At 53.1% G+C, this 22,358-nt stretch overlaps 1 protein-coding gene across 2 annotated transcripts; it reads left to right on the top strand.

Annotated features, from left to right (window-relative positions):
• Window positions 1-1,088: 1,088 nt before the first annotated feature.
• GLIPR2 (GLI pathogenesis related 2) lies at window positions 1,089-22,090 on the top strand. Of its 2 annotated transcripts, XM_032396921.1 has the most exons (5): window positions 1,093-1,185; window positions 11,074-11,182; window positions 11,531-11,634; window positions 13,486-13,563; window positions 20,565-22,090. In XM_032396921.1, the coding sequence occupies exons 1-5, from the start codon at window positions 1,173-1,175 to the stop codon at window positions 20,723-20,725; spliced, it is 465 nt and encodes a 154-aa protein (XP_032252812.1). In that variant the 5' UTR covers window positions 1,093-1,172; the 3' UTR covers window positions 20,726-22,090. The 2 variants fall into 2 exon arrangements, with proteins under 2 accessions (XP_032252813.1, XP_032252812.1); XM_032396922.1 differs by lacking the exons at window positions 11,531-11,634; window positions 13,486-13,563 and having other exon boundaries at window positions 1,089-1,185; window positions 20,565-20,631.
• Window positions 22,091-22,358: the final 268 nt, after the last annotated feature.

Raw genomic sequence — 22,358 nt, 5'->3', positions numbered from 1 at the left:
ATTGCAAATTCTCCCCTTCTGATCAGCAAGTCGGTTCACTTCAGTGCCCATTTATTGAAAGGGCCTACCTAAATTTAGCTTCCTTTACTTAGGAGTTACGCTGGGGAGTGACGCAGGGGACACAGGCTGTGTCTTCCTGCAAGAGCTCTGTTCTCACCCAGGGGTGGGGCCATGACTGAGACCAAGTCTCCCCATTGCCAGGTGTGTACTGACCACAGCCCCCAATATCAAGAAAGGTCAGAGCCTCTGGAAGTTAAAGGGACCCAAAGGCCCTGAGGGATAGGTAGGACTCGAATGGGCAGAGATGAGCCAGCACCCAGGCTGAGGAAACAGGCCCAGCAAAGGCGAAGAGGGAAGAAGTCTCTGAGTGTGTTTGGGGAATGTCAAGAAGTCTAGTTTGACTGGAGCATGGGATGAAGTTAGGGGGTTGAAGAGACAGGTCTGGAGCCAGACTTCAGGGGTGGGGGATTTGGCTTGGTTTGACAGCCAAGGACGGACAGGCCCCCAGGTCAGAGCAGGGCTGCCGCAGCCTCCCTGGGAGGGCCCACGCAGGGTTGGCGAGGTTAGGAGGGTGAGCCGGACTCCAACCCTGATTGGCACCGGAGGGTATGTCCTGTGAAGAAGACAGAGATGCCCCTGGAGTCCAGTGTCACTGGGGAGCAGAAGGCGGTGCACTCGGAGCCTGAGGTGTTTGCGGGGGTCAGGCCGAAGTGGGGAGAGCCCCGACCCCTGGCGATGCGGGCTGGAACTGTCTCTCTCGTGCCGCGACAGTAAGCACCGCGGTCCTCGCAGCGCCTTAGCGGCTTCCCTATGCACCCCCATTCCGTCCCGAGAGGGGCAGTTCGGGGCTGAGATCCGGGAGGTCCCGGACTCCCAGTCCACACCGGGAGAGCCCTGGCCAGTCGAGGAGGTCCCTTCGCGAGGCGAGTTCTCCCGAGTCGGACCGGGAGGCGCGCGGAGAGCGGAGCGCGCGGCGCCTCCTCCGGGCAGCCGGCGGGGTGGCCCCAGGCGCCTCCGCCGGCAGCTGCCGCTGCCTTATAAGGCGGGGGCCGGGCCGCGCCGGGGGAGGGGCTGCGGCCGCCCGGCCTCCTCCTCCGGGGTCCAGCTGCGCGGGGCCGGCAAGAGAGCGCAGCGCGGCGGCGGCGGGAACCGGGGAGCGCGCCGAGCGGGCCATGGGCAAGTCAGGTGAGCCCGCGGGCCGGCCGGGCGGGTGCGGGGAGGGCTCGCGAGCCTCGGCTCCGGGACCCCCGCCTTCACCCTCCCCCGCGGCGGGCTGGTGCCGGGGGGAGCGGGGCGGCCGCCGCCACGCGGGGTCAAGACGCGGGCTGCGCTGCGGGACCCGGGTGCGGGCTGGAGAGGCGTGCGAGGCGAAGCGCCCGGAGGCTCCGCGCCGGCAGTTTCCGGGGCAGCCAGGAAGCCGGGGTGGCCGTCGGGCCACCGGGAGAGAAGGAGGGAAGGCGAGACCGAGGGAGGGTCCCCCTGTCTGCGAGCCAGAGATTGCGTCAGGGAGGGTTTCCAGGCGCTGATGGGATTAGCGCTCAGCGTCCGGCCAAGGCGTGGCTTTTGCTTTGTTTCTGGAGCAGAGTTAGAATTGGAAAAAGCCTCCAAACTATGACAGCATCTGTTGCTACAAAACAGCTCTCCCCAACCAACCCTCCTAAGGACAGCTCTGAGCATCCTTTTCTTCTGTCGTTGTCCCTCCTCCCCTGAGCGCCCCCTTTGTGCCAGGCTCAGTCTGGCTCCACCCGGGTACAGAGTCGCGCTTTCCCTTTATGTCTGACCTGTCGTTGCCCATCCTCACCACTGTGGCTGTCCGGGTGAGCTTTCTAAAATGCAGATCTGTCCTGTCACTTTCTAACATCTTTCATCCCATTGTTGGCAGGTTAAAGAGTACGTACTCTTCCGTGGGGCATGGGGCCCCCTGGGAGTTGATCGTCACCTCTTACCTCCCCCTGCACGCAGCTATTAGGAGGCTGGCACGCTTGTCCCTTCCCCTGGGTTCCCTCTCCCAGCGCTCACCACCACCTCTCTGCCTCTCCCACTTCGCTGAGGTTGCAAATCCTCTCCATCCTTCTAGGCTCAACTTGGCCTGGGCTCCCCTCCCTGATTTCCCCCCCCCCCCCCCAGGGACGGCCCCCTCTGTGTCTTTGTTGCAGCCCTCCCAGCAGTCAGCTTGGGACACTACCCCAGCCGTGGACCTGTTTCCCACAGACTCCTCACTGCTGGGGGCCAGGGGCTGAGTCTATCCCAGCATAGTTCCTGCCTCACAGGACACTCTCAATGAACAGCTGTCCAACAGAGTTCAGAAGTCCTGCTTCATGGGAAGTTGGGGCTGTCATCCTTGGGTGGGTGAGGCTGGGTCCCTCCTTGAATCTCTTCTCAAGATCCAGACTCATGAGGTACTGGTGTTGAGACTAAGTGGCTTTCCCTGGCATTCATCCTGACCTGCTGTGACAGGTCTGGCTTTCAGCCCTGGCTCTGCTAATCACTTGCTGTGTGATCTTGAACAAGGCTCTTTCCTTCTCTGTGCCTCATTTTCCCCATCTGTACAGTGAGGGTGGCCCATATGCTCTCCAGTATGGAGAGGTGACATAAGGAGTTGCCATGTAGTTCAAGAACAGGGTGATAGGCGGTAATGAGGCAAGAGCATGGCAGATGTGAAAAAGCATTTTGAGAAATCAACTCCTTTCTCTGTACCTTAAGAGAAAATCCACAAATTCTCTAAAGCTACATTTGTATCAGTTGTTTCTGGCTTCTTCCCTAAGAAACAGTTTTCCAGAACTTCTAATACTCAGCTATATGCCCATTCTTCTATCTGTTCATCCATCCTCCCTCCCTCCCCTCTTCCTTCCTTTTCTCTTTCCCTCTCTTCCCCCCATCTATTTATTAGCTGTGTGCCAAGCTGCAGGCCCCCTGCTGTGGCGGGCAGGCCTCTGTCCTCAGGAGTATTCATTTGGATCATGAAGGGAATCCTAAAGCTGATTGAGGTGGGGGTGGATAGGCTCCAGTAAGAAGTGGGAAGTGATTCAAGCCACAAGGCGGGTACAGGTGGAGAGTGGCCGGAGATCAGGGGAGGGAGAAATCTCCTCTGCAGAGGGGATCATTGAACCTCCTGGAGGATCTTTAGCCATGGGACCTCGGGTGCCACTGAAAGACATTGATCTGAAAGCCCGAGTTGTGCCAGGGTGGAGGGTGGCTAAGACGGGGAGAGTGGAGGTGGGGGTCAGGGGAGGACTATTGCATTTGCCCAGGAGAGAGATGACAGAGGCATCTAAGGACTGCAGAGGACGAGGAGGTGGATATTTGAGATGGTAGCCAGAAACAGCCTTGGTGACCGACTTACTGTGAACATGAGGGAAGGGCCAGCAGGGCGAGTCTGGGTGCAGGCTGGTGGTGACACTCGGAGGACCAGAGATGCACAGTCAGGCTGCTCTCAGAGGTGGAGGGCAGTGGCAGAGGACAGGAAGAGGTGGTTCAGGCAGGCGTCCCCCCCCCATTCCCACCCCCACCACACATACCCGGGGACCTTCCAGAATGCTGGTCCAGGCCTATCTCCCTCATAGGCACATGCATTTCACTTGGCTCTCCCAAAAACTGTGAGCCCCCAGGACAGTGTCTGGCTCCCCTAAGGGTCCCCAAGAGAAAGTGACTTTTCTAGGTGACCCAGGCCGCATGGGCCTTCAACACAGGCCCAGCCTTGAGGTTCCAGGCCACCAGCCAGAGGTTATCTGTGCTGCAGTGCTCATAGCACTCACAGATATTTACCCACACAGGGGCTTTATGTGGTTCCAGCAAGACCAGGGCAAGGAGTCAGCCCCTGCCTCTTCCGAGCCTCAGTTTCCTCATCACTGCATAGGGGCCAATCTCTTTTTAATTTTTAACCTCAGATATACGTCAGAGCTTCCTGGGGTTGTGGGCATTGCTGAAAAAGTATTACACAACTGACAGCTTAAATTCCAGAAGACACTTGGCCCAGTGCTTTGAGATTCCCAGGACCTGCTCCTAGCCCTGGTCTCCCTGCTGGGCTTCATTTTGCAGTAGGTGTGATGGGGGCAGAGAAGAAAAGCACTGGCCTCGGGCTCTGTAGAAGCCTCTGGTCCCTAATAATAGTGATTACCAATTATTAAGCTCCTAGTGCATGCCAGACTTGAAGCTAGGTATTTTATACATGTTACCAACATTTGTTAACAACACTACAGGGCAGGTATTAATCAATTTTGTAGGTTTATAGAGGTTGAATACCTTGCCCAAGTTCATATCTTGACCAGTAAGTGGACAAATAGGGATTTGAACCCGGGTTTCTGCCTTCCCAGCTGTGTGCTTTTCCCTCTGCCACATGACCACGTGCCGCCTGCTCCCCACCTGCCTCTCACCCTGGATTCCAGCTCCGTGGGGACCTCTACACAGCCTGTGGTTACCTCTAAGAATCTTAGTGTCCCACTACCCACATGTCCCAGCACCAGAGGACAGCAGAGCCGAAGGCCTTTTAGGGACCGACTAGCCCAGGAATTTCCTACCGAGCGGGGGCTCTCACATCTCTGCGGGGAAGGCTGTGTGGACCAGATCATTCCAGCAGTTCCATTTTCATGTGTTGATTTTATTGAAAAAAAGAAGGGGGGAGGAAGTGGTTCAAAGAAAGGGTTTCCTGCTTTGAAGCTACTTTGAAATCCACAGATGTCATCCATCCTTCCTTCACACAGGTGGGGAAGCAGCGGGCCGAGAGGCAGGGACTTGCCCGGTGCCTGTGGCAGGCCTGAGGGGCCGCAGGCCCGGCCGAGAATGCCCAGCCACTCTGCAGGCCAGAGCTAGCTCTCCCTGGCTGCTTCAGCCCTGCAAGGACTATTGTCTGCCCGCGAAGGGGCAGCCTGGGGCCCGCGCTCTGGGACATCCTTGTTCCCAAGTGGGCAATTGGGCAACTCTTCATTGTACGTCATTTTTGCCCTTAGGGAGAGGAAGACGTATGTGAAGTGAAAGTGTGCAAGATATGAGGGAGGGGAGAAGGCGAAGGGAGGGACATTCTTAGATCTGGCTGTAATGTGGACTCATTGTGTGACCTTGGGCAATTCACATATCCAACCGAAAACCACAGTTTCCTCCTCTGTAATGAGAAGGCTCCCATTCTAGTGCCTTCTCGAGGCCCGTGTGGGGGCTCCGTTCATTTGTTCATGGACTCATTCACCCTGCACATGTCTGAGACCAATTTAAATACCAGCAGCCCTGCTTGCTTTAAAATCTAGGTTTTGGGGGCGCCTGGGTGGCTCAGTCATTAAGCGTCTGCCTTCGGCTCAGGTCATGATCCCAGGTCCTGGGATCGAGCCCTGCATCAGGCTCCCTGCTCAGCGGGAAGCCTGCTTCTCCATCTCCCGTTACCCCTGCTTGTGTTCCCTCTCTCGCTGTGTCTCTCTCTGTCAAATAAGTAAATAAAATCTTTAAAAAAAAATAAAATAAAATCTAGGTTTTGTTTTGTTTTAAGATTTTCTTTATTTATTTGAGAGAGAGCAAACGAGAGCTCTCACAAACCTGGGGGAGGGGCAGAGGGAGAGGTAGAAGCAGACTCCCCGCTGAGCAGACTCCCCAACATGGAGCTCCATCCTGGGACCCTGGGATCAGGACCTGAGGCTCAACCAACTGAGCCACCCAGGAGCCCCTAAAATCTAGGCTTTGACAGAGCAGTTTCTCCCAAGGCCAGAGGCCAAAGGGTCTCTGCCCAAAAGTGACGATAATAATTATGGTTGACATTTAGGAACTCTTCACTGTGTTCTGGAACTATTCTAAAGCATTTTTTTTTTAAAGATTTTATTTATTTATTTGACAGAGAGAGATAGTGAGAGCAGGAACACAAGCAGGGGAGTGGGAGAGGGGAGAAGCAGGCTTCCCACCGAGCAGGGAGCCCGATGTGGGGCTCCATTCCTGTGGTCCTGGGATCATGACCTGAGCCGAAGGCAGACGCTTAACACTGAGCCACCCAGGCGCCCCTCTAAAGCATTTTCGTAAGTTAATTCATTTAACTCTCTGTGAAGTAGAAACTATTCTCCCCATTTTATGTATGGGAGAAAGGCACAGAGTGATTAAACAACTTGTCCAAGATCACACAGCTATTAAAAGGCAGAGCTGGGATTTGCCTCTTGAATTTGCCTCTTGAATTTCCTGGAACCCAGGCAGAAAGAGCAGGAGCTACCCAGGCTACCCGTCTGGAACTCATTCCTTTTTTTTTTTTTTAATCAACTTAAAATTTTTCTTCCTGATAAATTAGCAAAACCAGCTTTGCCCCAAAGATGGGACCAGGTCTCTTTCCAGCCTCTTGCTAAGGGGACAGAAGGGGCCTGTGCACAATTTCCGCCCTGATTCCTGATGGGCCTCTTTGGTGGGGATTTTGGAGAGGGCAGAGAAATGAGTCATGCTGGGCCCAGGGAGGCCTCAGAAGAGGACCAACGCTGAGGGAGGAGTCTAGCCCAGCCAACAGCCAGAGGCAGGAGGGGCAGGACCTGAGTTCTTATCCGGCAGTTAGAGGCCTGGGCCCCAGAGGACCTTCAAGAGCCCCAATCCTAGTTCATCGCCCCCTCCTGTGGTGGAGACAGCCCCACCCTGACTCCGTCCCTCAGCCACAGGGAGCCAGGCCCAGACAGCTCCTCCCACCTTCCAGTGGCTCTGACCTTAAGCCCCACAACTGTCCCCGGCAGCCCCTGATTTTCATCTGGGGCCCCTCAGACAGGTCTGTCCATAAAGGGCTTGGCACAGAGGAGGCTTTTGAGAAAGTTCTTTTCTCCTCTTCCTTCCTCCTCCTCAGAGACTGGCAGGCCCAACCGCACTGGACCTGATCCTCCTCCTGGATCTGGTGACCCCACTGTCTCTTCTGTGTGCTTTCCTCTGTGTCCTGGGCCTTGGGGGTAGTACGGGGTTAAGGACAGGGTTTCCCTCTTCGTGGGTCTACTACCCCTGGACCATTTGTGGGAACTTGGGCAGGTTACTTCCCTCTGGAGCCTCAGTTTCCTTATCAATAAAAAAGGTACAGTAGTGGGGGCTCCCACAAAAGGTGACAATAAGCAAAGAAGATCATGTATAGGCCTGGCACCTAGAGATGGTTGGTCAGCAGAAGAAAGGACCTCTTTCATTCTGGGCTGGCACCCCGAGCCTGTCGTTCTCTGAGCTTCAGTTTACCCTCCTACAAAATAAGGACATCATTCCTACCCTCCCCCCTTGTGGGGTGGCTGTGAGGGCTCTCCCTGCCTAATGTGGGGATGGGTGGGTTTTCTTTGACTTTTAATCTTTATGTTTATCTGTGTTCTAGGGTTTTTCTACAGAATAAGGTGTGCGTTTTGCTGGGTGTGTTCACAAGTGATATCTTGCCCCCATGGAGGCTGAGGCCCTGCTCTGAGGAGCCACCTGGGTGGAGACTAGCCTCAGAAGTGTGGCTGGGGGTAGGGAGAGAAGGCTCCCCTATCAGAAAGTCTTCCTGACCCCTTCCTAGAAACGCTGGCCCAGCACACTGGCCCCACTGGCAACAGTAACCAGCGTTGGCTTCTGGGCACCAAGCTTAGATTGGGCACAGGAACTTTCACTTTTGTTTCTTTTTACTTCCCACATTCTGGGAGTGCAGTGACCTAGTTTTTAGTAGCCTTATATGTCCCTCTCTGCCAAAAAGACTGCAGGACCCATAGCACTACTGGGTCCAGTGCGACCTGAGCCCGGCACTCAGAGCTGCCTTTAAACTGGCTTCCCCTTAGCTACCCACCTACTCCTTGGATCTCCCCCTCCTCCCCATAGCCCCGGATCCACCAGCTCCCTGGTCTGCCCTGGCTCTTTCTGTGCCCCCTTTGCCTCCTCCCTGCCTCCTTCAGGGAGCCTTCCCCGGTACATTGGTGGTCCCCATTGCCCGTGCCACTCAGTCCCATGCACCTCCTGTGGTGTCCCATTGTGGCCTGGCAGGGACATGGGAGCTGGCAGGGACATTAGTGTGGGCCTCGCCAAGCCTGTCCCTTAGATGGGGGACCCGCTGCCACCTTGACCATGTGCACCCACACCTGGCCCTGCACCAGACACATACACTTGTGATCACTCCATCTCCTTAGTGGAGCTCTGAACTCCTTGGAAGCCTGAGGGTAGCCATGCACTTGTCTCCTCTCACCCCACCCTGATGGGACCTTATGGGATCTCAGGATTGAAGGGACTTGAAGGTCATCCGATGGGCCTCCAATGCCTGAATCCTTTTGAGAAGAGTCACTTGTTTGTATTCCCCCAGTGCTGGAGAGCTCATTACCTTGTGAGGTCACTCTTTCATTTTTTGGAAAGCTTTGATTGAAAGTTCTTTCTTTGGCTGAGCTAAAATCTATCGTCCTGCCCTTTCCACCCATTGGCCCTGACTTTGCCCTCTGGAGCCCCAGAATTCATCAGAGGTCTCCTCTGCGTCTTCCAAAGTCTGAGCTCCAGGATGAACAGACCCAGTACTTGCCACCATTCCTTATAAGACCCATTTCCAGCCCCTTCTCCACCTGGTCACCACTTGTGGACACACTTCAGATGGTCGCCGCCTCTCAGACAAGGCGGGGGCCAGGCTGGGTGGGGCGCTCCAGCTGGTCACTGGCTCCTACAGGACGAGCAGTGCCTTGCCCAGGAGCTGGTGGGGTTCTAGCTGCCAAGCCACCCTGCTGACTCCTTTGTGTTTCATCAACAAGAACCCCTCTGGTTCCTACCAGTCGCTATGGCTTCCACCTGAGATACTCTGTTTTGTTTTGTTTTGTTTGAAATATCTTATTTATTTATTTGACAGAGAGTGAGAGCACAAGCCGGGAGACTGAGGGAGAGGGAGAAGCAGGTTCCTCGCTGAGCAGGGAGCCCATCATGGGACTCGATCCCAGGACCCTGGGATCATGACCCGAGCCGAAGGCAGCCGCTTAACCAACTGAGCCACTCAGGCGCCCCTGAGATATTCTTTAAGAACCTCTGTGACTCCGTTATCCCAAATACCACATTAACATACTCAATCCAAAATCTTTTTTATGACTGTGGTAAAAAACACGGGACATGAAGTTGACCATCATAACCATTGCAGGGTAGGCAGTTCAGTGGTGTTATGCACATTCACATCGCTGTGCAACACACCGCAGAGCTTTTCCATCCTGAAAATCTGAAACTGCCCGGTAATCAGTACCTTCCCTTTTCCTCCTCCCTCGCATAAACCTGAAATCTTTATCTTTCACACCAACAAGGGTTTGGCCCCTCTCTTGACCACAAAGACCTGAAGGGTTCAGGTTGCAGCTCCACCTCTGTCTTGGTGACAAGATGGAAGAAAGCAGCTGCCGTCACCCCTTCCTTCACGGGGTCCCCCATGTGTGCCTGTGAGCCACAGCCTCCCCCTGCCCACACTGCTGTGACCAGACCTCACTGAACTGCCCCGCTGGGCCCCAGAGGCCTAACTCTTACCGTGATTGGAACCCCCTGGGGCCGGCTCAACTGCCACCCACCACGGGCGTGGCCCGCAGTCACCTCACCTCTGCTGGGCCGCATTTAGCCCAGAGCTCCCTGAGGGTAGGCCCTGCCCCGGGTCTTCCTTCTCCTGCATCTCCTCAGAGACACAGTGGGATTTGATTCGAAGCCCCAGGAGACCTGGGGAATCGGCTGAGGGAGGGGGAAGACCCCCTATCGGGTCATCTCAGCCTCTGGGGTGAATGAAAAGAGCAGAGGAGAGGAAAGGCAGCTGGTGACCTGGGGCGGGGGAGGAGTGGCACTTTGTTCACCCTCCGTGTTGCACCCTTACTGCCCACTGCCAAGCCTCAGGACAGGCCCCTGCCAGATGAGACTAGCTTGGTGTAAGGGCTGCCGTGGCTCTTACTCATAAGCCACCGACTCCCAGAGTCCTATGGCTGGTGCTCAGTGCCTTCCCAATCAGCCTCACTGGCTCCTGTCTGGGCAACTTTGGGGCCTCAGATCAGGGGCCACCTTCCTGATCCCCCAGCCCATGGTAGGTTACTTTTCTCCAAGTTCCTCTTGACCTATGCTCCCTGCACCTGGGCCCTGTCACTCTGCCGGTGTCTGTTACAAGGCCGTCTCCCTTCTGTGTGTGAGCTCCCCGAGGGCAGGACAAGGTCGCTGTGTCTCTGGAGCTCTCGCACAATCCAGGAGCCGGAGTGGAGGCGGCGCTCAGAGAGCAGATGAACTGATGGGTGGGTGACGGGTGTCTGGCTGGCTGCTGCTCAAAGGATGATGAACCAAGAGAGGATGGATGAGTGGTGGGGAGATGGATGAAGGGTGTGGGATGGAGGGGGCTCCATTCCAGAGCCAAACTGGGGTGACTTCTGTCCACCGTTGACCTTGCCTCCGCCCCTTATTCTCTCCCCAACTCCGTCCTCCTTGAGCTTGTCCCTTGGAAGTCATGACCCAGTCGGGCACAGGCTCCACCTCTTCCCTCACTGCATCCCTGGGCCCAGCTGCCCCCCCGACCCCCACCACATTCTTTTCCACCCTGTCCCCTCACTCCACTTCCCCAGTGCTGTCCTCCCCTGGTCCCCTTCTTTATCTGTCCCAGTCTTTTGGTTTCCCCAGCACAACGCGGGCACCCTCGCCACAGCCGGGCCCGTTCTCCCTGGGCTCCCACCTCCAGCCCTTCCCAGCCCCCACCACACCCCATAGGTCCAGTCTGAGTTATCCAGTCTCCACACATTTCTTTCCAGCGGTCCGGCGTCCCTGTCGCGCCCCCAACCCCCTGCACCTTCTATGCACCTGCGGCCCAGCCTCCCCTCACGGCCAGCAGAGTCTTCCAGAAACACACATCTCATCTCAGCCCTTGTGCCCATTCAGCCCCTTCCCATTGCCCTGGATAAAGCCCCAGATCCCTCACGTGGTCCATAGGGCCCCACGTGATCCATGAGGTGCAGATGTGCAGAGACGGGGAGGCTGCCATCAGGGGTGTGGAGCAGGGCGTCACGGTTGCTCGGTTGGCCGGGGTGCCGACGGGGCGCGGCAGCCTGTCCATGTGGCCTGAGGGTTGAGCTGGGCGTCACTCTGAAGCCGGCATCATACTTTCTTGGTGGGTCTTTTCTCTGCACTGAGACCTTCTCCATTTTGAAATTATTGCAGCTTCCAAGCAGTTTAATAATGAGGTCCTGAAGGCCCACAACGAGTACCGGCAGCAGCATGGCGTCCCCCCACTGAAGCTCTGCAAGAAGCTCAACCGGGAGGCTCAGCAGTGAGTCCCCCAGAGCCCCGGGGTGACTCCGGCCCTTCATGGCGCTGTTGCCACTGTCACGGAGGGGCAGTGGGGTGGCCGGAAGGACATAGGTTTGGGGGGCAGATACAGCCAGGCTTGAATAACCCTTGTGCCACTTACCGAGGCAGGTCCTTTTCCTCCGAGCCTCGGTTTGCTCCTCTGTAAAATGGGGCTGTTGTGGGGCGCAGAAGAGAGGCTGGCGTGATGCTCCTGATTTGCACAGCTAGCCTGGGGCAGGGAAGGAAGCTCAGCCACACTAGGTTAGGGCTCACACTCTGGGGCTTCCCTGGGCTGGCCCGCTCTGAGGAGGCACATGGACTCTGGCAGGTATTCAGAGGCCCTGGCCAGCACAAGGATCCTCAAGCACAGCCCGGAGTCCAGTCGTGGCCAGTGCGGAGAGAACCTGGCATGGGCCTCCTACGATCAGACAGGTAGGTTGCTTTCTCGGCCTCCCTCTCCTCCGCCTGAGCTGGGCCCAGGACCTCCAGTATTCAGGCCCCAGCACCCTCCTCCGTGTAGCCTTGGTGCCACAGGCCCAGAAAGGGAAAGGGGCCCCAGAACTCTCTGTGTGTGCTCCCGGGGGCTGCCTGCAGCTCACCACAGTGTTTCAGAGGGCTGGCTCAGGGCCAGGCCTGCGCTGGGTGCCAGGGACACACAGATGAGTCAGACTGCCCGACCCTCCCCTTCGGAAGAGCTCCCAGCTGAGGAATGGGGGCGGGGGAGGCAAATCATTTCTGTGCCCTTTCCGTGCAGAGTTTCAGCCTGACCCTGTGGGCTCTCAAGTATCCCCAGACACAGTTTTACTTTCTTCACATTTTGCTTTCTTTTTTAAAGTGTTGGTGCATTCACTTTTATCCTCAGAAAAATGCAATTGAGCTTTTTTCATGTTAGAAAAAAAAAAAATGAGGAAGACAATCCCTCCATCCAAGGTCGCAGCCTGGAATGGTGATCCCGCCACACTGACCAAACATTCTTGAGCTGGCTCTGACAGGGCTGCCGTGGCTTTTTAGGAAAAAGTGCTGGAGAGAGCTACTTTGCCCTCTGAAGCCTTCTCCAGACCCCAGCGGGAGGATGACTGCCCCCCACCCCCCCGCTGAGCCTGACATTCCTGGGAGTTCCTTGGGGAGGCCTGCAGTCCTCTCGGTTTCCCCAGAGTAGCGGGCCTCCGGGAGAGGTGTGCGCATGCTCCTGAGGAAGGCGGGAGCCTGCAGCCTGCAGCCTCCTTTCCAGGCCCAGGCCGTGGGCCCTGATGGGGAGGAGGCTCCCTGAAGGGACGGGACGAGCAGGCAGTGGAGGTGATGGGTCCCAGCCTTGCGTTGGCCCCCTGTGGAGCCCTGAGCAGGTCGCTACCCTCTGTGGCCCCGGTTTCCCCATCTCTGTCTCCGCAGGCTGTCTTTGTCCCCGCCCTGGCTACACATTGGGATCTTTTGCAGCACTTTTAGAAAAGACCAGTGCCTGGGTCTCTCCTCCAGAGACACTGATGCAGTCTGTGGCAGGCCCCGCGTGTCAGCCACGTTTCAGGGCTCCCCCGGGGAGGCCGGGGTGTAGCCTCTGTTCTCTGAGGCCTTGCTTCTCAAAGTGTGGTCCACGGGGAAGCAGCAGCATCTGGGAGCTTGTGAGAAATGCAGACTCAGAGCCTGCATGACAACAGTGCAGACAACTTTGACCTAGGAAGTCAGAATCTGCATTTCAACAAGCACCCCAGCTGATCCATACATATATCGTATATCGTATATCGAAGTTAAGAGTGAGACTTTCTGCTGTGGGATGGAGGCTCCCTGCTGTGGCCTTGACATCAACAGCTCCCAGGGAAATGCTGTGGGTTTTCGCCTTCCAGCACCGGCTGGACCAGCAGATGCTTAGAATGAGGACCCACCAGCCCAATTGCCTTTCCTCCTGTGGATATTTCAGGAGACATACTTGGGGTGGGATGAGGACAGAGTGTCCCAAAAACTCAGAGCATCATTAGAAGCCCTTGGAGGACATTGCATTCAACCCTTGTACAGAGGCCCAGAGAGGGGGAGGCCTTGCCCAGGATTCCACAGTAAGTTAGTGGCAGGGCAGGTCCCCCAACGCCAGGCCAAGGCTCTTCCCAGTCCCCAGCAAGGCCCCCTCTTCAGCCTGGATACACTCATGGGCAGGAGTCCCTGCTTCAGCTCATTGGTGCTTTATCAGACGTCTAACTGTGGGGTGGGTGGTTTGGGGTTAAGGGGAGAAGATGGAAGGAGTAGCAAGTGGGTTGATTTTGCTGCTGAGTTTGAATCAGTGTCTTTTCCATACAGGAAAGGAGGTGGCTGATCGATGGTACAGTGAAATCAAGAACTACAACTTCCAGCAGCCTGGCTTCACCTCCGGGACTGGTGAGTGAGGGGGTCACCCCAGTGGCCTGGGCCTGGGCAGGGTTGCCATTGGGCGTCTGAGTTTGGAAAGGCACTAACCCTCTGAAAATCGATCATTTCCCTCCTATTTTACCTCTTCCGTATTTCTCTGGTTCAACTTCGCCCAAAGGGATCAATACTCTCTTTCCCCATCACTTCTCCCAACACACACACACACACCCCTCTGTCCGAGAACATGTGAGCCACGGATTCCTGCCCCACCAGCTCCAAGTTCTCCACATGACTAGAGTGTGCCAAAGGAGGCTGTGGATTTTAAAAAGTTCCTGAGTGCTCCTCCCAGAAGTGGTCCTATAACCGGTCGTCCTATTGCCAGTCTTGGTCCCCTCCAATCCAGTCTGCTCCCACCAACCAGAATATTCTAAAGCCCTCTCTTCAGGAAAAGGGCCACACTGCTCACTCTCTCCTTCTAGTCTTAACGCCCCCCCCCCATACCCTGCATCCTTCCTACATGCTCCCCACACCTCCAACCTCCCCCTTCACCTTTTCTCTCCAGTTTGCGGTTCAGATGAGCTTGGAGTGCAGACAGCCTATAGCTGCTCTTAGCTCCAGCACTATTAGTTGTGTGAACTTGGGTTGACTCTCCATCCTTCCCTGTCCCAGAGGGAGAGGAGCAAGGCAGTAGCCTCTAGGGGACATTCTGAGAGCTGGTGTGTGGATGCAGGCAAGAGCTGCAGGCCTCGGCAGCCCTGGGACCATCCAGCTTTTCTGTGAGGCCTCCAGGGTGAGCAGTAAACATTTAGCTGGCTGAAGCCCCAGGCAGCCACTCTCAGTTCTGGGCTCCCTCCTGCCCCTCAGCCGACTTCTCTCACCTGGCGCCTGCCTGTCTTTCCTCAGAACCGACTCAGATCTACTCGCGGCCCAGGATGGGTTAGAAGGGGCTGAGAGTTTCTCTGACCAGAAGGCGCCAGGAAAACTGAAAAGGGGGTTCCCTGCCGACCCCCTACCCTACGCTACCCTACCCCATCCCGCCCCTGGGTGGAGCCCCTATGGCCTCTCACCGTCTGGAAGATTCTTCCGAAGCAGGAAGTGACATGCTCTCGGAGCCAGTCACTGTTTCCTGTGGTTTGCTGCTCACCCCTCTTGGGCAGGGGTTCTTGCAACAGTGTGGGCAGGACTGTGGGGCAGAGGTGGTGGCATCTGCTGGGGCATTTCTCCTCCCAGCTCTCCAGGCCCGGGCCAAGGAAGCTGCTCTCAGCGCCCTAAGTATGAATCGATGGTTCTGTGGCAGTTAAATTCGAGAAGTGAGGGAGGGAACAAGAACAGCCTCCTCCCAGTGATTAAGGTTCTGTGAAGACACAGAACCTGTCTTCTTTTCATAAAGTACAGTGTCCAGAAGACATTTTATTTCACAGCCTCTGGATTTGCTTTTCCCATGAGCAAGGCTCCCGAGCACCTGGACATGTGTCAGGGCAAGTTACTAGCGTCGCTCCTGTGTGCCTGCCACTTGGCAATTGTAAAGTGTCCGCATTCCCAGCCACGTAAGCCTCACAACACCAGTTGTAGGTGGGGCTTTATTCTACCCATTTTGCAGAGGAGGAAACTGAAGCCCAGAAAGAGGAAGAGACTTCTTTTAGATCTCCTATCCTCAATCCGATGCTTTTTCCATGGCTCCTGCTCCAAGGTGGGAATCTTGCAAGTGTCAGAGCTGGGATGGGACTTGCCATGATCACGGACCACCTGTCCAACCCATTGCCCCTAAAGAGGAAAACCCCAGAGCAACTAGCCCCTAGGCTGTCCCAGGCGCTAGTGAGCAATGCATGTGGACAGACGGAGCCTGAGCTTAAGACAGGAGCCCAGCTTTGGGTGGTGTTAGAATCAGAGCTTGCGAGACCCTTCCCATGCCTCAGGCTCCCCCAGAGCTGCTTCTTGCCGCACCATTGTGTAGGGATTCCCTGACCCGAGTCCGTGTTGTTGGGAAAGAGCCTTTGAAATATCCTGTAATCTATCCCCACCCACCCACCCTGAGTCCACATCTTGTGATGAAGGACACAGTTCTCTGCTGCATGCTGAGCGGAGAGAAACTGTTCCTTTGTATTCTTTTTTTTTTTTTTTTAATTTATTTATTTATTTGAGAGAGAGAGAGCACGAGAGGGCGGAGGGTCAGAGGGAGATGCAGACTCCCTGCTGAGCAAGGAGCCCGATTCAGGACTGATCCTGGGACTCTAGGATCATGACCTGAGCCGAAGGCAGTCGCTTAACCAACTGAGCCACCCAGGTGCCCCCTTTATTACATAATGAGTAGGTTGGTTTGTTCATTTATTCTGAGTAAATAATACTTTTACATGATATGAAATCTGCAAACTGTGTAAGGTAAAAAGTCCTTCCATTCCTGGTCTCTAGCACTTTCCCTTTCACCCATTTCTTGTGTATCATCCTAGAATTGATCTGATCTTATACCAGCGTTAGGTAAATATGTTCTCTTTTCCACTTTTTTTATACCCTGGTATATGATCTGTTTTGCACTTGCTTTCTTCACCCAGCAGATTGTTAGAGATTGTTCCATGTTAATACAAAAAGAGCTTTGTCATTCTTTCTTACTGTTGCACATTATCATTATTCTCTTGCAAGGATATACTGTAACTTATTAAATGTGTTTTTTCAAATGTATATTCTAGGAAGTTGGGGTCGATTGCAGGAAAGGAGGATGTGATCCCTTTAGGGAAAAAAAAAGGTTTTGTGTCAGTGATTTAGTTAGAAACCACTGTGTATCTGATGGTTGCTAAGGAAGTCGTGTCCTTTAACTTGTCTCTAAATACCCATACTTAATTATCTCTGGACAGAAACCTCCCCGGCCTGAGGGAAAATCACTTAGTCTCAGCTGTTTGGAAAAGGCTTCCACAGGCATGCGAGCTGCTGATGGGCACCTTGTGTCTGTGATCATTTTCTTGGCAACCAGTGGATAAATGGCAGTTCTTCCTTGTCTGGGCAACAGAGAGAGTGGGTGGTCAATAGCCAAAGTGTCCAGTTCTCTTGAGAGAAAAGGCTCACGTGGAAAAGGGCTTGAGCCTTAATGAAAAGACAGCCTGTGGAAGCGGCGACACCTCGCAAAGCTGCTGGAAAGCCTGGAGCTATGACTCAAAAAGTAGGAGGACCAAGGGGGAATAGGCAAGAAATGTTTCTCTTCTATTTTGAGGTGAAAGTCAGAGTTTAGTGGGCAGTGGTTAATACAAGTTTAAGGATAAGTGGAAAAGATGCCTAATTATACCTGGGGTTTGTTTTCCTTTAGTTCTTGCTTTGATTTTATCACAGCAGTTCTACTGATTACTGTTTATGGTTTGGTATTCTATAAACAATTTGGTAACCTCAAATCTTTTATGGATATAGACAACAAAATAAAGTATTACCTAAATTTAAAAATTATAAAAATGGAGTTCATCTGTAGGGCAAAATACACACAATCTTTTTTTAAAGATTTTATTTATTTATTTGTGAGAGAGAGAGAGAGAGAGAGCGCGCGCGTGCGCGCACACACACACACACACACACACACACACACAAAGCAGGGGGGAGGGGCAGAGGGAGAGGGAGAAGCAGGCTCCCGGTAGAGCAGGGAGCCCGATGTGGGGCTCCATCCCAGGACCCTGGGATCATGACCTGAGGGGAAGGCAGACGCTTAACCGACTGAGCCACCCAGGTGCCTCCTTCCTTCCTTCCTTCCTTCCTTCCTTTCTTCTTTCATTTTCTGGTAAAACATATTTACCATAAAATTAACCATTTTTAGGGACGAGTCCCACATCAGTCTCCCTGCTCTACCGGGAGCCTGCCTCTCCCTCTGCCTCTCTCTCTGTCTCTCGTGAATAAATAAATAAAATCTTTAAAAAAATTAATCATTTTAAGAACACAGTTCAGTGAGATTAAGTACATTCACATTGTTGTACAACCACTTCCCTATCCATCTCCAGAACTTTTCAGCCATCTCAAATTGAACCCATTAAACAATAACCCCCATCCGTCCCTCTCTCCCTCCCCACCCCTAAGCTCTGGTGACCACTATTCTACTTTCTGTCTCTATGAGTTTGGTGATTCTAGGTATCTAATATAAGTGGAGTCATATAATATTTGTCCTCTTGTGTCTGGTTTATTTCCCTTAGCATAATGTCCTCAAGGTTCAACCTCAAGGTAGAATGTATCAGAATTTCATCCTTTTTAAGGCTGAATAATATCGTATGTGTATATATAACATTTTGTTTCTCCATTCATCCATTGGTGGACATTTGGGTTTTTTTTCCCGTTTTAGCTATTGTAAATAATGCTGCTATAAACATTGGTGTGCAAATATCTGAGTCCCTGCTTTCAGTTCTTTTGGGCTTATACCTCGAAGTGGAATTACTGGATCAGATGGTAATTCTGTATTTCATTTTTTAAGGAACCACCATACTGTCTTCCACAGTGGCTGCGCCATTTCACATTCCCACCAGCAGTGCACAGGGGTTCCAATTTCTGCACAGCCTCACCAACACTTGTTATTTTCTTCTTTAAAAAAAAAAAAATCCACCCAAATGGGTGTAAAAGGGTTACCCTCTTTCTTTCTTACCCTCTGGGATACTTAGCCACTTCTGATTCAGTTTCCTCCTTCCCTCTGTCTCTTCCATTCTTCATCTGATATTTGTCGAGCATGTCCTATGTGCCAAGCTCAGTGCTAAACACTGGGGATATTGTGGTCAGTAAGACAGGTGTCGGGGGCACCTGGGTGGCTCATTCGATTAAGCGTCTGCCTTCAGCTCCGGTCCTGATCTTGGGGTCCTGATAACGAGCCCTGCAATCAGGCTGTCTGCTCAGCGGGACGTCTGCTTCTCCCTCTCCCTCTGTGCTCTCTCTCTTGCTCTCACTTTCTCTCAAGTAAATAAATAAAATCTTAAAAAAATAAAATAAGACGGGTGTGGTCCCCACCCCTCAAGGAGGAAGCGTAATCTCTTCAGTGTTGTTTGAGCAAATGAATGCCATTCTGCGCTACAGAAGTCAATATTGACCTGTCAGAGGATCTCTGTAAGTCCTTAACAGTAAAGGTGGGAAGGATCAGCTTCCGCCTTCTACTCCTTGGAGACGAAGAATTTATGGTCATTGAGCAAAGAGTACATTACGGCAACTCTTTGACCCCCAAGGGGAAGGGGAGTTGGAAGCTAAGCTATATGAAAAGTTTGAAAGAAGCAGTGAGTGAGGGGAGGGCGGCCTCAGCAGCGGGACACTGACGCTGAGAAGCTTAGCAAACCACAGAAGTGTGTGGAGGGTCAGGCAGTAGCTTGAGAAGGAACTGGACTGTTTGGCTCAGAGCAGAGGGAATTGAAGGAGGCTCTAACTTGTCAATGTCTCAAAGAGCGCAAAATGTAGAAGGCCTGCACTTGCAGTGAGGGTAGAACCCAAGCCCAAGATGGTTCTTCCGCATACCTTTTTAGTCATTCCCTCATTCATTCCACTCATTCATGCAACAAAGTCTTATTTTACACTTTTCCTGTGCCAGGCTGTGCCAGGGTACTGAGTATAATTTGGTGAGCAAAACAGTTTGGTTCCTGCCCCTGTGAGTCTCATAGCCTAGTGAAGGAGCCAAGCAAATGAACAAGAAATCAAATGCATGTAACATTGCAAATGGTAAGAATGCTGTGAGGGGTAAAACAGGGTATGATAAGATGATCTTGGGAGGGAGGTGTTCAGGAAATAAGTGATTGTGAAAGACTTCTCTGCACAGGTGACATTCAGGCTGAGGCCTAAGGGATAGGAAGATGTTGGCCATCAGGAGAGCATTCCACACAGTGGCCAATGTGTGCAAGGGTTCCATGGTGGGAAATAACCGGACATGTTCAAGGAATGGAAAGGAGGCCACTGGGCCAGAGCATTCGCTTTCATCTGAGGTGCAACTGGAAGCAATTGAAGGGTTTTTAAGTGGGAAAGAAAACAGATATGACTTATGTCTAAAAATGATTACTCTGGCTCCTTTAGAGAAAGTGAATTGAAGGAGGCAAAGGTGGATGCTGGGGAACCGGTCAAGGGCTATTACAGTGGTCCGAGTGAGAAAGTTTGTGGTTGGAACCCAAGTTTGGGGAGTGGATGGACTTAAGATCTATTTTGGAGTTAGAGTCTCCAGGACTGAATGATGGGTTGTTGAGGGGGAAATGAGGGAGAAGGAGGAATACAGACCAAGCCCTAGGGTTGTGTGCATAGAGGGAACATTAATGGAAATGAAAGGTAGGAAGAGCAGTAACTCCGGGGGAACCAAAATCAAGAGTGAGGTTTGGATAGGTTACATGCCTGGTTGCCATCCAAGTAGAAATGTCAAGTAAGTAGTTGTATCTGGAGCACAGAGGAGAGATCTGGGCTAGGAAAATAAATTTGGGAGCCAGGGAAAGATGAAATTGCCTAAAGAGTACAGCAAGTGAAGAAAAGCAAGCCCAGGACTGAGCTTTGGGAAGGGCAGGCCCCTCCAACATTTACCAGCGAAATGGAAGAGGAGGAAAAGGCAGTAAGATGGGAATGCCAAGAGAGGGCAGCATCATGGAAACCAAAAGATGGGGTACTTCGAAAAGAGAAGCAGTCGACTCTATTAAATGTTCCTGAGATGTCAAGTAAGAGAGAGACAAAAAGTGATCTTTGGGGAGAAACATGGAGATCATGGGTGACCTTGAAGAATACAGTCGGGGGGGAAGGGGGGAGGCAGGTGCCAGTGGGGTGGCATCCTAACTGTTGGGGTCACTCGGCTTTGCTGTGATCTCTGGGAAACCATGAAACCTTTGGGCATCGGGAAACGGTGAGGTGAGGAGGGTCTTGTGTGGCTGATCGAGAGGACCTGATGCCTCAGAAACTCAGGCAGGCAGAATGTTCTATGTCTCCTGCCTCTGACTGGTGTATGTGAAGCTCAAGCTTCCCAAACCCGACAAGACGGTGCAGGGGTTCGGGGATCCTTGGAAACATCCTCCTCCAGATTCTGCTAACTAACCTGTTTCCCTCTCCCCCTGCCTCTGCCCCTCCAGGACACTTCACAGCCATGGTGTGGAAGAATACAAAGAAGATGGGAGTGGGGAAGGCATCTGCAAGTGACGGGTCTTCCTTCGTGGTGGCCCGATACTTCCCAGCAGGGAATGTCGTCAACCAGGGCTTCTTTGAAGAAAATGTCCTGCCTCCAAAGAAGTAATTCATTAAATGTAATGGGAATGTGGCAGACTTAACATGGATACGAAGTGCCTAGAACAACAAAAACTCAGCTGTGTGTCTGTCCCTGTGGGTGTATGTGCTTGTGTGTGTGATGCATCTGAGTGTCTCTTGCACACGCACTTGGATATACGGTTCTGTATGAACTTATTCTTATCAAAAGGAATGAGCCTATGAAGCCTTTACCCTGATGGTTCCCTAGACCACAATTATTTGGATGTAGGGGGGAAAGAATCAATTTTAAAACTTTTTTTTTTTTTTTTAAGCAAACTTCTTTTGTACATTTCTTATAATATCCATCCCTGGTCTTTTTCTATTCCAAACGTTTGTGATGCTTCGAGGTGAAGTTCATTTTATGTGATCTTCATGCATTGTAATCTACTTTTGGTAGATATTTAAGATTATTAAACTCTCATTTAAATGTAACATAAAACAGCTTTAAACACGTAAATATAGAGCAGCTTCCATTGGAAACATGGGACAGGCAGGAACTGCATTTCACAGAATGATTGGGATTTCTCAGTTGTAAGACATGATGTCATCTGCATGCCTCCTGGAATTCTCTGATGGGAATGCCAAAGAACAAATGGAGAGAAAAGTTGCACTTCCTTGCATTTTCTATCTTTAAATAGCAAAGTACCACTACTACCACCGCCCTTGCCCTCCTCCCACCTTTTTTCTTAAAATCCTCTGGCATCTCAGAGCTCGGTATGTGCCTCCTGGTTTCTGGGGCCTGGGTCTGAAAGTCACCCTTCCCCCACCTCGGCTAGGTGGCCCAGGGCCTGTTCTGGGAGGAAGCCCCTCACGCTGCCCGGGCTCTCGGCCAAGCGTCCGACCGATGAGGTCAGTGAGCGTGGGGTGAGTGTGAGCTCACCAGGGCCCCCGGAGGAAGCCCTCGGCCTCTGGCCTGCCCTCGCACGCAGGGCGGGAGCCCCGGCCTGTTCGGCAGCCGTGGCTGCAGCTGCGCCCTGCTCCCTCCTGGGGTGTGTGACAGGCCCAAGTGTTCCAGGGACACAGCCCACGTGGGGGCTTAGACTCGCCAGTTTGCTTCTTTGTTTTGCCTCACACCCGACAAAGTTCCCCTGAATAACGATTTCACGTGGTCCGCGTGGGAGGAACCGACCCAGACGCCAAGCTGGGTGTCCCGAAAGCATGGCCTGTCCAAGCGGTAAGACGGCCGGGGGGGGAGTTAGGAGGCTGCCGCCTTAGGGTCAGTCGGAGCAGGCCAGTCGGGGAACATGCTTCCCGAAGGTCTGCGCTGCACTGTGAACACAGCCTCGTGCTGTGCCCTTCACTTCACCCAGGGATAGCGACTGAGACAACAATAAAATTTTCTTCTTTTGTGTAACATCTTCCATGTCATTCATGCCCGATTCTTGATTGGTGACTAAGGTAATCATAACTCTTAGTTCCTGTCTTAGGTAACTCAGGCTTCCCAGGGCGTCCGACCTCTCCCCTGTACCTTGCGCCCCTTTGGCAGCTACGTTTTGATCCGTGTGACCTACCCTCACACGGCTGACTGGACTGAAGTGGACATGTGATCCAAGGGCAGCCAATCCCTGGGCTGGCCACGGACCAGGAATTTGAGCTAAGAAATGAGCAGAGAATTTGCCAGT

This window comes from Phoca vitulina, unplaced genomic scaffold (genome assembly GCF_004348235.1).
Source record: "Phoca vitulina isolate PV1807 unplaced genomic scaffold, GSC_HSeal_1.0 scaffold94, whole genome shotgun sequence".
Taxonomy (NCBI): domain Eukaryota; kingdom Metazoa; phylum Chordata; class Mammalia; order Carnivora; family Phocidae; genus Phoca; species Phoca vitulina.
This window is presented reverse-complemented; position numbering and strand designations above follow the sequence as displayed.

What these genes read in the sequence shown, in the direction of transcription:
- GLIPR2 (XM_032396921.1), top strand. An exon ending in GGCCTCCTACGATCAGACAG is followed by an intron (nt 11,635 to 13,485) that starts GTAGGTTGCTTT and finishes TTTTCCATACAG; the next exon opens with GAAAGGAGGTGGCTGATCGA. An exon ending in TGGCTTCACCTCCGGGACTG is followed by an intron (nt 13,564 to 20,564) that starts GTGAGTGAGGGG and finishes CTGCCCCTCCAG; the next exon opens with GACACTTCACAGCCATGGTG.